The 13,753-nt window shown below is 57.7% G+C and overlaps 2 protein-coding genes across 2 annotated transcripts in view; one reads left to right on the forward strand and one right to left on the reverse strand.

Annotated features, from left to right (window-relative positions):
* The window catches only part of SGSM1 (small G protein signaling modulator 1), a 38,943-nt gene extending 38,834 nt beyond the window's left edge, over positions 1–109 (reverse strand). Inside the window, 1 exon segment of the mRNA XM_050318360.1 lies at positions 40–109. Within this exon segment, the coding sequence (XP_050174317.1) occupies positions 40–58 (19 nt within the window). The 5' untranslated portion in view covers positions 59–109.
* On the forward strand, positions 57–13,608 carry LOC126641749 (sodium-dependent serotonin transporter-like). Its single transcript, XM_050318764.1, has 14 exons — positions 57–319; positions 6,178–6,284; positions 7,936–8,070; positions 8,181–8,400; positions 8,583–8,721; positions 8,955–9,089; positions 9,723–9,826; positions 10,071–10,198; positions 10,295–10,407; positions 10,581–10,712; positions 10,823–10,922; positions 11,125–11,225; positions 12,639–12,806; positions 13,050–13,608. The coding sequence occupies exons 1-14, from the start codon at positions 57–59 to the stop codon at positions 13,128–13,130; spliced, it is 1,926 nt and encodes a 641-aa protein (XP_050174721.1). The 3' UTR covers positions 13,131–13,608.
* Positions 13,609–13,753: the final 145 nt, after the last annotated feature.

The following is a 13,753-nucleotide window of genomic DNA, read 5'->3' on the forward strand; positions in this document are numbered from 1 at the left end:
CGCCGCCCCCATCCCCGGTCCCCCCGTTCCCATCCTCACCCGCCGGGGCCGCCGCCATGGCCCTGCTCGGCTCCGCAGCGCCCGCAGACTGCCGGGCACACCGGGACGGGCCGCCCGACCGCCCGCCCCGCTGGGGAGGGGCCGCCGCCGCCGCCAATCCGCGCCTGGCACCGAGAACCGAGCACCGGGCACCGGCACCCCCGGCACAGCCAGCACCGAGCACAGAGCCCCGGCACCGGGACCCCCGGCATCCCCAGGACTCCCGGCAGCGGCACTCCCTGCACCGATCCCCGGGCACCCACAGCACCCCCGACACCGGGCACCGACACCGATAGCACCGGGCACCAGCACCCCTGGCAGCGGCTCAACCTGGACCGTACCCTCACTGGGGTCCCAGCCATCCTCCAGCTCCCAGGGCACACCACCGCCACCAGGCACCCCCCAGCCTGGACCCCTTTCCCCCCAGCCAGGCCCCAGGGGACCCGAGGCCGAAGTGCCCCCAGGAGGTGGCAGCTGGGTGACACGGGACAGGGAGAGCCCTCGGGGTGTCCCTGCACACGGGGTTGCTGGGGCAGTGTCCATCCTTGGACTGGGGGTCAGGGCTCTGTGAGTCCAAAGGAATGGGGAAACACCCATGTGCTCACAGCCCCACACCATCCAGGCATGCTCCAGGGACCAGAGGAGACCAAGTCATCAGAGACCCCCTTCTCCTCCTCTCAAAAATCACAGCTCCTCGGAAAGTGCCCTGCCTGCAGCTCCATCTTCTGTTTTCCTCTTCCCTCGTTTGGTGTTCCAGGACATTTCCATAGAAACAGCATCCCGGCTCCTCCGCAGTCCAGTTTCCAATAACTACAAACTGTATTATTGCGAGGGCAGCGGTGCCTGGCCATGCTGCACGTGGGCACAGGGCCACTGGCACAGCCCCGCTGGCCCTTTCTGCCATGGGGACTAATCCTGGCATGGGCAGCAGGGATGTGCTCCCACCTCTGCCATCCCCCTGTGATCTGCTCTGCTGCTCCTGAAGCTGGGCTGCACCCTCTGCCTCGGAGGCTTTCCCTTTGTGCTGATGCTTGGTGGCTCTGAAGACAGCAGAAATGATGCTCCCAATGGTTCCCCTCCACTGCCTGGACTGGCAGGAGAACAGGAGGGACCTCTGGACTCAGAATTAATCTGAATTCAGTCCTTTTTGTATGTTATAGGGGCCAGGAGGAGACCTGGGTCATATCACTTGAAGAGGAAAACCTATTTCCGTGTCCTCTGTTTGCTTTTCACTGTTTATTTCCTTGTTAAGTACCTGTTAACAAAGGTGGTGGCTGTACAAATGTTACTAAGTTGCAGCAACAGGCACAGCTTGATTGGCAGCATGTGATCCCTGATCCAGATAGATCCCAGAAAGATTCTAGGATCCATGGGAATCTGGCCTGGGCAGCTCTGGGTGCTGCTGGTGGGGTCACAGCTCCCCTTTGCAATCACTGAGTGTTTACTTGACCCTCAGAATTCTGATCCCAGCCCAGAGAATCACCCTGGCCTAAGGCTGTGCCACGCTGGGGACTGTGTGCCTGGTTTGTCCCTATGGCTGCAGCTCTGCTCCTCATGGACACTGGCTGTGGCTCTGCTCCTCATGGACACTGGCTGTGGCTCTGCTCCTCATGGACACTGGCTGTGGCTCTGCTCCCCATGGACACTGGCTGTGGACCCACGGGGCAGCAAGCCCAGTGCCGCTCTCACAAGCTGCACCAGCACATCCCCTCTGCCCAGCAGCCTGTGCCAGGGGTCTGTCCATGGAGAGCCCTGTGGTTGGGGTCCCCTTTCCCCAAAAAGGGGTGTGGGACGAGAAGGACCAAAGACACAGGAGCCCAAGGCTTTCCTGGTCTGACCCGAGACCCACAGCCCAGTCAGGAGCTGGCCCCGACCAGGGGCTCCAGCCTTGCTTGTAGCTCTGCCACCCTGCCTGTCACTTACTGCTGACCACAGGCCCCACAGTCTGGACAGGCAATTAATACACACTAATAAATACCCATAATGACGTGTCCTGGCCTCATCAAACACTGTGTGGGAGCACCATGAGATAGCAGTGAGTGCAATTACCAAGGCACAGACAGTTCACTCACGCCCCTGGCCCTGAATTTTCCCTGGGGCACAGCAAAGCTGTGGCTCTGCATACCTGCAGATGCTGGCACGGAGAAGGTGCCAGGTTCCTGAGGAGCTGGGCACGGCACCGTGTCAGGTACAGCCTGGCACAGCTCCAGTCTCTATGAAGCTTCTCCAGCCCAGGATGAGGGTCTGACCTAAACCTGCCATTCAGGAACAGCCCTGTTACACAGGGGTAGTAAATCACTAATTTATTACCTTCCTTTGGGGAAAAATCAGCTGAAAGAAGCACAAGGACAAGCTCTCCCCAAGCCTTGCTAATTCCTTTCCCTTGGAATATTTTTCTTCTCCCTGGATTAAGGACAGGTGGGAGATGATTGGCCCCTATTTTCTGGAGCCTGGAGAGCTTAAATGAGAGCACGTTGATCTATACTTAATGGGATTAAGTTACATCTCTGAGTATCATGCTAATTAAATTAAACTTCCCACTGCTGCCTCTGCACCTTAAACAGGATAGTTGTTTTAAGAGCACAACTCGCTCCTCTGCATTTCCCTGCACGGATGAGCAGGTGGGATAAAAGCAATCTGCTAATCAAGTCATTGTGGTGTTTGGAAGCAACTTCTAGTGCAGTGGATATTCAAATTTAAATCTGATTTGAGCTGGATTCAAACTGTTTTCAGTCTAAGGTCACTTGCACTTTGAATAAGGAAAATAACAGGGAAAAGCAGAAATAAACAGAGTGTGTCTGTGTTGAGACAGCATGATATTGGAAGAAATTCTTCCCTGTAAGGGGGGTGAGGCTCTGGCACAGCTTGCCCAGAGAAGCTGTGGCTGCCCCATCCCTGTAAGTGTCCAAGGCCAGGTTGGATGGGGCTTGGAGCAACCTGGGATAGTGGAAGGTGTTACTCCTCATGTCAGGGGGTGGAATGGGATGAGCTTTAAGGTCCCTTCCAAACCAAACCATTCCATGATCTCCCCAAGACACCTCTCCCCCGCCCTCCTCCCGTCTCCAGCAGCCATGAGAACCTGCACTGCTCTTTCCACCTTGCAGCTTCTAAAACAAAGGGAGATTTCAAAGCTCTGCCCTCATTGCTTTGACAGCGCAGCCCTGACCTGCTGCGGAGGGACGGCGGCACGGGTGGGGGGCCAGGTGCCCCAGGAGAGGGTGGGAGCTGGGGGAGCAGGATGGGAGCATTTATGGCTCATTCCCCAGCGAGGACCTGGGGGATCTATCAGGGATGGAGGCATTGAACTGACGGTGCAGCACACTCCCTGGGCTGGAGCGGAGCAGCAGCGGTGCCTGGGAAACAGATACCGGGCAGCGCCTCAGCACAGGGAGCTTTCAGACAGCAGCGGGCACATCCCTGTGCTGGCAAAGCACTGCACAGCTCCAGCTTGGAGCTGCTGTGGGAACAGCTCCAGCTGTGCAGGGCTCACACTGTTCCTGCACACCCAGCTCTGCCCAAGGAGGGAGGACAAAGCCCATCCCGTGTGATTCAACAGATCAGTGTGGGGAATAAAGGGGGCTCTTCAGGAGAGAAAGTAGTTCAGTTTTAAAAGATGCCAAAGTTTGAACAGCTGCTTCTTCACACCAGGAAAGGTGTGAACCTGTGCTGAGGGTGTCCTTGCTCCACACAGACCCCTGCAGACCCCCACAGACACCCACAGTTCCCCTCAGACCCCTCAGCCAGCTCCTTCAATCAGGCCTGGCAGTGACTGAGTCCATCTGCTGAGCCTTCCTGAGCAGGGGCAGGACCAGGGGACAGGAGAGTCTCCCCCTTCGTTACACAGAGCCATTCCATGTAAACCACACAGAGAAAAGAAGGGTCAGCAACGGAGAAAATGCTATTATCTATTATTTTTTACAGTTGCTATGGCACCAGCTGCCTCTGTTCTGTCATTCATGCTTGAGCTGGTCTTTGGTCAGGGTGTTAAACCCTGCTCCCCCAGCACGCTCCACAGGCAGATCACACCAGCAGCAGGGATTTCTCACCTTCATCCCAAAGCCTGGGACAAGGGCAGCCCCTCTGGCAGCCCCCGCGGCCCCCACCGCTGAGCACAGCCTTGGCTTTCATCTCCACACCTGCACTGAAGGACTGGGACTGGAATCCACGGCTCTGCAAAGTCCCAGGAGTGACACAAATCCTGTATAAACCGCAGGAGATTAACTGTCCCTCACCTGTGTGCTGGGGCTTAGCTCAGGGAGAGCTGCAGCAGGGCTCATGGAGGGGGGGTTGATGGTGGAGGGGCTCTGTCTGGCTGTGGTGGGACCCCCCCAACCTTCACTCGCTCTCCACTCAGAGCAGAGACCATCCTGACACCATCCAACCCAACCCCTTCACTTGGGGTAAAGTCTCATTGCTCCTCGTAAACCCATAAGCAGAAAACTGTTGTATTTCAAAGGAGAGGTGTTAAAGGAACAATAATTTCCTGTTAAAGGAACAGTAACTTTGGGTTCCACAGCACGGCAGGAGAAGCCTGTAGAGTGCAGCCCACCCGGTGTGGGGATTGATGGGACCAGAACCCACACCTGTCCCTGCCCACTGGGAGGGGGCAGCCCAGGGCTGGTCACTCCAGTTCATGCTCCCCACACCGGGTCAGGGGACACCCAGGGGCACATGGTGAGGTGGAGGGGGCAGCCAAATGCAGGTGGGGTGGTTCATTCGGACAAAAACATCCCCTTCCCAGGCTCTCAGGATCACTTTGTGCAGGTGGGTGATGCACCATGGCAGAGCTGTGTCCCCTGCTGCTCCTCCACAACCAGGGGTGTGCAGATGTGGCACGTAGGGACATGGGTTAGTGGTGGCCTTGGCAGTGCTGGGGGAACAGTTGGACTTGATGGTCTTAGAGGGCTTTTCCAACCTCAGTGACTCCATGGTTCTGATTCCATCCCATGACAGCCCAAACAGTCGGGGCCAGAATAATAAAAAAATAAAATGTGTTTTTAACTGGAGGTTTCTGACGGGTCTCCATGTGTGTGTCTGAGGGATTAACAGTGTCCAGAGGCTTCCCATGCTGGGCAGACACCAGGCAGACACCGGGCAGCTGCATCACGTCATCACAGCAACCTGCTCACCCTGGCCCTGAAACCGCAGCTCCAGCTCCGGCTCTCGTGGTCTTTCCTGTAGTTTCTTTTAATTACAGATGAGAAAGGCTGGGACAGCCAGGGCTGGAGCCTCCCGAGCCCTGGGAGCACCCGGTGACCCCTTGCACAGGCACGCTTCACTGCAATAAAATCTGCTGTTAAACTGACACAGGGCAGAGCGGTGGCTCTGGGGACACTGCCATCCCCTCCTGGTCACAGCTCAGCTGTGAAAGTTATTTCAATTTCATGTGGCTTATTCCCAACAATTCACACCCCAGAGAGGCCCAGCGAGCCCAGATGGATAAGGTGACCTTTAAATGTCCCTTCCAACCCAAATCATTCCATGATTCCTGATCTTTCCCTGCAAAAGTGAGTGGTCACTTCCTCCGCTGGGTCTGGTGTCATCATTTGCAGAGTGGTAATAGCAAAACACCAGGGATGGAGAAATAGGGATTTTTCAGGAGGAAACACAGTCCTGTTTCACCAGCCCAGCCCCAAAACACACCCAGCAGGTGCTGAGGGGACGGGACCCTCGGGGTGAGGGTGGTCCCTGTGGGGTGAGGATGGTCTCTGTGGGGTCAGGCTGGTCCCCACGAGGTCAGGCTGATCCCCACGGGGTGAGGTGGGTCCCCACAGGATGAAGCTGGCGGTCCCTGCGGGATCAGGCTGGTTCGTGCTCGGGGGCTGCTCTCCCCTCCTGCCTTTGATCAGAGCATGGCTCTGCTTTCCCTGCCGGCTGCTCTCCGTGCCGTGGGTTTCCAGCGGGAGGTGGGGAAGCGCAGTCAGCCTGACCCTCCCCTCCTCGGATCTGTCATCAGCAACAGAAAAATCCTCCCCGGCCCCAAGTTACTCAGCCTGAATCCTGCAGGATTTGCCGGGGCAGCAGGATGGCAGAGCAGCCCTGCCCGGGTCCCCCTGCCAGCCCTGCCCGGCAGGGCACGACCCCCTGCCCGGGTCCTCCCCCCAGCCCTGCACCCCTAAACCCCCAAACCCACCCCAGGGACAAGTGGAGCAAAAAGATGGATTTCCTCCTCTCGGTCATCGGATTTGCCGTCGATCTGGGCAACGTCTGGCGGTTCCCTTACATCTGCTACCAGAATGGAGGGGGTAAGGACACCACTGGGGTTATTTAAGTCTTCTTTCGAAGAAAAGACACCTTTTTTCTCATTTTCCATCTTTCCCACCCTGAAAAACTCCCCGTTTCTTTTCTTTCTTTGTCTCCAGCTGCTCTGCTCTGGACAGGGCGGTTTAGAAACCGACCCAACTTCTCCTGACATCTGTCTCTGTTCTGTTTGTGCCTTTCTTCATTCAAAATCCTCCTCCCTTCCCTCCATCCTCCTTCCCTGGGGTCCTCCCCTCCTTCCCTGGTGTCTTTCCCTCCTTTCCCCATGGAGTTAGAGGTGTGTTAGCAGCTCTAGGATCACAAAGGGAAAATTAGCATGGTCTGAACTGCGAAAAAGGATTAAGATCTCTAAATCTGGGGTGGGAGGTTCATACACTTTACGATCCTGGGACTCTGGGAAGCTGCCCTTTGGGGTGGCTTGGTTTAAAATCATCCTCACAAGCATCCCACTCTCCTGCCGTGGATCCTGGCCAGCGGTGCTGGACTCCATGGACAGCCCTGGCTCCGAGGGGTTCAGCCTTTGAGGGATCAATGGAAAATGAAGATACAAAAGCTTTGTGCAGGAAAAATCTTTCAGTAAATGACAACTAAATAAATTGCTTTAAATGGAGCAGGGTAGAAACCCCCCTCACATGGAAATCAAAAAGGAGGGATGAGAATTTTGTGCTGTTTGGGAAAGCGCAGCGGATTTAATTGCCAAAGTCAGCTTTCAGGGAACATCTTCTACTGCTTGGGAAAATTAGAAAGAGGTAATTAGTTCCATACTCAAGGCAAAACTGTGGATCCCAGGTGCCCACGCTGAAGCACAGTTATTTGTGAGTTGCTCCTGTGGGACTGGGACCAAAGCTGAGCCCCTCTGTGTGGCTGTGGATGGGGTGGCGGATTTCCACCCACCCCACGCACACAGGAGGGTGAGGAGTTCAGGCAGCAGCTCTGGGGGAGCACAGCCACAGTCCCTGTGGAACAGGAGCACCAGGATGACCAGCACTGGGCTCACCCACAGCCTGGGACCTGCCTGGAAGGGAAACACTGGAGAAAACATCGCCCTGCTGGGCCAGTCCAGCCTGGCAAGTGGGGAATGCAATGCAGGAGGGTGCTGGAGATACTGGGAATGTTGGGAGTGCTGGGGATGCCACACCACACGCACACAGAGGGCTCTCAGACAGAGGAGCCGTGGGGGTTAAATTAACTAGTCCCAGCAGAACTCAGAGAGCAGCTCCACTTCCAAAACCTCCATGGGGTATGAGTGTAGCCCTGGTAAAAATGAGACTGTTATGAATAATGCAGATTACAGCTTAATTATGCATCTTGGGGTGGCTGCGCGTATTCAGTGGGATTTTCTCCAAAATACTTCTAGACCTGAGGGGTGCTTGATGTCCCCTCCCCTGCACCCCAATGGTTTGTGTGGCTCTTTGTACCATCCTGGCCAGCAGGGGAGTCCTGGGAAGCCCAAGAAGCTGGGACTCCAAGCAGGAGCTCACATCTCTGAGCCCCAGATCATTTCCAAAGCATCTCACAAAACACACCCAAACCTGTCGTTCTACACTGGGGCAGCACCGTGAGGGAGGAAGGTGACAATACCATGGTCCTCCCCTGGCAGCCCGGTGGTGACCCTGCTCTGCTCCCACCCCACAGGAGCCTTCCTCATCCCCTACACGCTGATGGCTGTTTTTGGAGGGGTGCCCCTCTTCTACATGGAGCTAGCCCTGGGGCAGTTCCACAGGACAGGAGCCATCCCCATCTGGAAGCGCATCTGCCCCATCTTTAAAGGTGAGAGCCCCCCAGCCCAGAGCCCAAGTGCTGGGGAGCAGGGCCGTGCTGGCAGTGCCAGTCCCCACAGCCGTGTCCCAGGGGCTGAGCCTGCTCCTGGCTTCTCCCAGGCATCGGCTTTGCCATCTGCATCATTGGCCTCTACGTCTCCTTCTACTACAACACCATCATTGCCTGGGCTCTCTACTACTTCTACTCGTCCTTCTCGGGCACCCTGCCCTGGGCGAGCTGCGACAACCCCTGGAACACCCCTGACTGCACCAACTACTTCGGCAGGAGCAACGTGACCTGGACCAACTTCTCCAGGTCCCCTGCCGAGGAGTTCTACACGTAAGTCCACGGATGTGGGTGGTGTGTTTAAAGCTGGGCATGTCCCTATGGAGGCACTTGGGTCTGCTGCTTGGAAGCAGGTGCCTGGGAGCAGGCTGTCAGGTGGGAATGCTCCTGGGAAGCTCAGGACTGCCTGCCCGGAGTTGATTCTGCTCCCTGGCTGTGGGAATCTCTGCCTGCAGGAGGAAGGTCCTGGAGATCCATAAATCCAGGGGTCTGTATGACATAGGGGGGATCCACTGGCAGCTGCTCCTCTGCCTCTTCCTCATCTTCGCCATCGTCTACTTCAGCCTGTGGAAAGGGGTGAAAACCTCTGGGAAGGTAAGGAGGGCTCCAGCAGCAGCCCTGCCCTGACACGGACGTGCCAGAGCCCTGGGCAAGAGGGACCCATCACCTGGTGGGGGTTTTCCCACTCACCTGACTGCAGGAAGAGAGAATATCACCTCCCTCCCCACCAGCCCCTGCCCCTCAGGGCACCCCGAGTGAGCTGTGCCCGACACAGGGAGGGGCTGGGTGCTCGGAGGTGCCATGGGATGAGGGCTGTGTCCCCCCAGGTGGTGTGGGTGACGGCCACCCTGCCCTACGTCGTCCTCCTCATCCTGCTGATCCGGGGGGCCACCCTGCCCGGCGCCTGGAGAGGAGTCGTCTTCTACCTGCGGCCGGACTGGGGCAAACTCCTGAGCACCGCGGTGAGTGCACGGCGGGGGGACCCACTGCCCCGGGGATGGCAGGACACAGACACCCTCCCTGGGACACCCACCCACCCCTGCCCACGGGTCCGGCCCCGCCACAGGGGATGGGGCCACTTGTTCCCACAGAAACAAGGTGCCCTGGACAGGCTCTTGGAAATGTAAATCCGTAATTGAATCACCCATCTCATTTTCACCGGGTTTTGTTTGTGCTGTGCTCTCGCCCCAGCCTGACAATGGGCTTCCTGTGGGTAATTACCAGGCAGCACTTGAGAATTCTCATTAAAGGTAATGAGGGCTGTGCTGCCAGCACCGAACCTGCCGGCAGGAGTGGGTATGGGGGTTTAGGGCTCGCCTCAACTCCATCCCCCTCCAAGCATGGGCAAGTACAGCTGACACTGCTTAATTCTGCTGCTGGAGGACCCCAGGGTGGATACCAGCTCCCTCCACCTTGTGACATTCCCTGAGGGGATGGGGCAGGCAGGAGACGAGGTCTGGACACATGTGCCATCACAGCCCCCATCCCTGTGCCATGGGGTTTCCATGCTGTGGGTACCGGGGGGCACCTCCCAGCCCCATCCCAGCCCCAAGAACCCCCTGCCCTGCCCATTCTCCTGTCGCTCCTCCTGCCAGGTTTGGGTTGATGCTGCTGCACAGATTTTCTTCTCCTTGGGTCCTGGATTTGGAGTACTCCTTGCTCTGGCCAGTTACAACCATTTCCACAACAACTGCTACCGGTGAGTTCCGCAGCCACGGATCCCGGTGGTCACAGGTGCTGCACGGGCACAGCTGCAGCAGGGGCACATCCTGACAGCTCCTGGTCCCCGTGGCTGCAGGCTGAGCATCTTTCCCCATTTCACTGATGACTTTGGTGTGAGGGGCCAGAAGAGGGAACAGGATGGGGGGAAAGGTGGCCAGGGCAGCTGAACTGTAGCAAGGGCTAATCTGGAGGGGGGGATCTCCCTCCTTTGTGCCCTCCAGGGATGCTCTCATCACCAGTGCAGTGAACTGCCTCACCAGCTTCCTCTCAGGCTTCGTCATCTTCACCGTGCTGGGCTACATGGCTGAGATGAGGGACGTGGAGGTGGAGGATGTAGCCAGAGATAAAGGTTCTCATCCCTCCAGCAGCACCTTCCCCAAGCACATTCCCGCCCACACACGGGGCTGTGCCAGGGGCAGCCAACCAAGCCAGTGTCCCCTCCTAGGGCCAAGCCTCCTTTTCATCACCTACCCTGAAGCAATTGCCAACATGGTGGGATCCACCTTCTTCGCCATCATCTTCTTCCTGATGATGATCACGCTGGGGCTGGACAGCACAGTAGGTGCCTCTGTGGAGAGGGAGAGCCCAGCCATGTCCCCAGCAGGGTGATGAGGGATGGATGGGATGGGATGGGACATCTCCACTCTGCCACAGAGGGAGTGGATTTTCTTGGAGAGCAGGACTGTCCCCACATCCCATTTCCCCACTCCATGCCAGCATTTCCTTTGCAGTTTGGGGGCCTGGAGGCCGTGATCACAGCCGTGATGGATGAGTATCCCCAGATCCTGGCCGGGCGACGGGAGCTCTTTGTCCTCGGCCTCATCACAGTCTCTTTCCTGGGCTCCCTGAGCACCCTCACCTATGTGAGTACCTGGAACAGCCCCACTGGAACAGCCCTATCCCTGATGCCCACACTCCCACTCCTTCACCCCTGCGGGGTCTGCAGCTGCCCTCCCTCCTCGTGCTGCTCCAGGGGGGAGCCTACGTGGTGAAGCTGCTGGAGGAGTTCGGTGCTGGCTGCTCCATCCTGGCAGTGGTGCTCCTGGAAACCATAGCTGTGTCCTGGTTTTACGGTAAGAAACTGCCTCTGTCATGGAAAACATCCCATGGGCACCTACACAGGTGTGTAACCCTACACAGGTGAGTAAATCCAGGGATTAAGGGGCGGAAGACTCCTGGAAAGGGGATGGATGGTGTGTCCATGTGGCTGTCAGTGTTCCCGTACCCACATTCCCAGCGGGTCCCCGGGGCTGTGACAGCTCTCTCCTCTGGCAGGGATACAGAGGTTCTCCCACGATGTCAAAGCCATGCTGGGCTTCACCCCAGGGCTGTTCTGGAAGCTGTGCTGGGTCGCTGTCAGCCCTGCCTTGCTAGCAGTGAGTATCCACGGCCAGAACTACAGACAGGGTCATCTTCCTCCCTCTGGACACCCTGCACAGGAGCCACTCTCCCCTCTGCTGCCCAGCTCCCTGTGACGTGGATAACTCCCCTCTCACTTGCATGAGGTGACCAAGCAGCCAGGAGGGAGGACAGGAGGGCTGTGGGATCTCGTGCCAGCTCTCCCTGCCAGTTCCCTGTGCTGCTGCTCCAGCCATGGGCAATGCCATGCTGCCCATGGCCCCAGGAACGCGGGTCTCACCAAGAACAGGAGCTGGAAGTACGTTTTCCAGCCTCTTCCACAGCTCCAGGGCAAAGCTGGATGCTCACAAGTGCAGCCTCGTTCCATCCTCCTGGTCACGGTGTCCCTGGCAGGGCTGGCCACAGGTCCATCTCCGTGCATGGGGCTGGATCCGTCCCCTTTGAAATGCCAGCTCCCCCGGCACTTCAAAGGCTGCCGTTGGCAAGAGGCAGAGGGGTCTAATCTCGCTGGATCTGCAGGAGAAGAGGCCTTGTGAGGATTAATTATGACTCTAAGCGCTCTGCCCTGGTTATTAAGAGAGGAGTATTATCATCAAAGCAGACAGCAAACGATCTTGTTTCAGCACGGGGACTCGCAGCCTTCACAGGCCACTGTCTCACGGGGGGTCGTTAGACAGAGACCCCCAGCCCTCACCCAGCAAGGGGGGGAGCCTGAGAGATGGCATCGACACATCCACGCTGGCCTGTCGTGGTTGGGAGAGCAGGGGGTAGCAGTGGGACATGGATGGTGTTAATGGAATCATGGAATCACAGGCTGGTTTGGGTTGGAAGGGACCTTAAAGATCATCTCGTTCCACCCCCTTAACCTGATAACCCGTGGGATGAGCTGCCATCAGTGTGGGGCTGAGGAGATCATGGAATCAATTGGGTTGCGAAAGCCCTCTAAGATTATCAAGTTCAACCATTCCCCGGCACTGCCAAGGCCACCACTAACCCATGTCCCTAAGTGCCACATCCACATGGCTTCTAAATCCCTCCAGGGATGGGGACTCCACTACTGCCCTGAGCAGCCTGTGCCAGGGCACAGGAAATTCTCCCTAATTTCCTAAACCTCCCCTGGTACAACTTGAGGCCATTTCCTGTTGTCCTGTCACTCATTACTCTGGAGAAGAGCCCAACCCCCACCTGGCTCCACCATCCTGTCAGGGTGTTGTAGAGAGGGAAAAGGTTCCCCCCTGAGCCTCCTTTTCTCCAGGCTGAGCCCCCCAGCTCCCTCAGCTGCTCCTCATCAGACCTGTGCTCCAGCCCCCTCCCCAGCTCCATTCCCTTCTCTGGATATGCTCCAGCCTCTCAATGTCTGTCTTGGGGTGAGGGGCCCAACCTGCTCACAGGATTTGAGGTCCCTGACAGCTCTGCTCTGCTCACTACAGTTCATAGTCATCAGCTCCCTCCTGGACCAGCCACCCCTGACCCTCTTTGACTACCAGTACCCTGAGTGGAGCACCTCGCTGGGACACCTCATCGGAGCATCGTCCTTCATCTGCATCCCCTTCTACATGGTGTACAAGCTCGTCTGGACACCGGGGTCTCTCAAGCAGGTCAGGAGCATGATAGGCAATCCTACAGCTCCTGGGTGGGCTGGGGTGGGCAGAGACCCCTGCTCGTGTCAGCCCGAGACATGGGTCAGAGAGCTGGGCAGGTGGTTGATGTGTCCTCAGCATCTTTGTTCACGTGGCAATTAAATCCCACTGGGAGAGCTGCCTGGGAAGCACTCAGAGGAGCAGGGCTCCATGGCAGCAAGGAAACCCACTGTGTTTTCCCTCTCCTGCTCTCTCCCTCAGCGCCTCGCCGTCTGCATCCGGCCGGAGAAGACCACGCGAGCCCCCCGGGCAGAGGTGGTGGGCTTGGCACCCGTCCTGTAGAGCAGCAGCATGGCCGGGGGACACAGGGACTGCTGGGGCAGCAGGAGAGCAGCTGCCACCGCCTTCCTCACCACAAACTGCCCCTCGTGTCTCCCCCGGTGCCAGCGGCAGCTCCATGCTGTGCCCGAGCATCCTGGTGGAAGTGACACCGCTGGCACGTCCTGGCAGACTGGAGCCTGTTCTCACTTCTATCAGGGAATCCTCCTCTGATCCACAGCAGGGAGAATGGGACCCACTACAGGGATTCCTCTGATTCACAGCAGGGAGAATGGAACCCACCGCTGTGTCCCATGGGCTGGAAGCCAAGGGACCAAACTCCCCAGGTTGGAGGAGAACCCCGATTTCCAGCACAGACAGAGGAGGAATTACCTCACTGGAAATGCCCAAAGCCTGGCCGTGCACACCCGCAGGGTGAGAGCAGTGCATGTCTGTAGCTGTCCTGTGACACGGAAAATAAAGCTGATCTCGATGCTTGGAGGGAGAGGAGCCGGAGCCCACCTTTCTGTGTTCATGGAGTACCGGGCGTGGCTGAGCTCCGGGATGGGCTGGGGGACACGGGGGCTGCCGCTGTCCTGACACGCCAACACCTTGTTCTGCTACAATGGTCCAATACCCAGCAGAGG

The sequence above is a fragment of the Myiozetetes cayanensis genome, unplaced genomic scaffold (genome assembly GCF_022539395.1).
Source record: "Myiozetetes cayanensis isolate MyiCay16 unplaced genomic scaffold, myiCay2020 scf21, whole genome shotgun sequence".
Classification (NCBI taxonomy): domain Eukaryota; kingdom Metazoa; phylum Chordata; class Aves; order Passeriformes; family Tyrannidae; genus Myiozetetes; species Myiozetetes cayanensis.

What these genes read in the sequence shown, in the direction of transcription:
- LOC126641749 (XM_050318764.1), top strand. Translation starts at nt 57, where the DNA reads ATGGCCCTGCTCGGCTCCGCAGCGCCCGCAGACTGCCGGGCACACCGG. An exon ending in CACAGCACCCCCGACACCGG is followed by an intron (nt 320 to 6,177) that starts GCACCGACACCG and finishes AACCCACCCCAG; the next exon opens with GGACAAGTGGAGCAAAAAGA. An exon ending in CACCGGGGTCTCTCAAGCAG is followed by an intron (nt 12,807 to 13,049) that starts GTCAGGAGCATG and finishes TCTCTCCCTCAG; the next exon opens with CGCCTCGCCGTCTGCATCCG.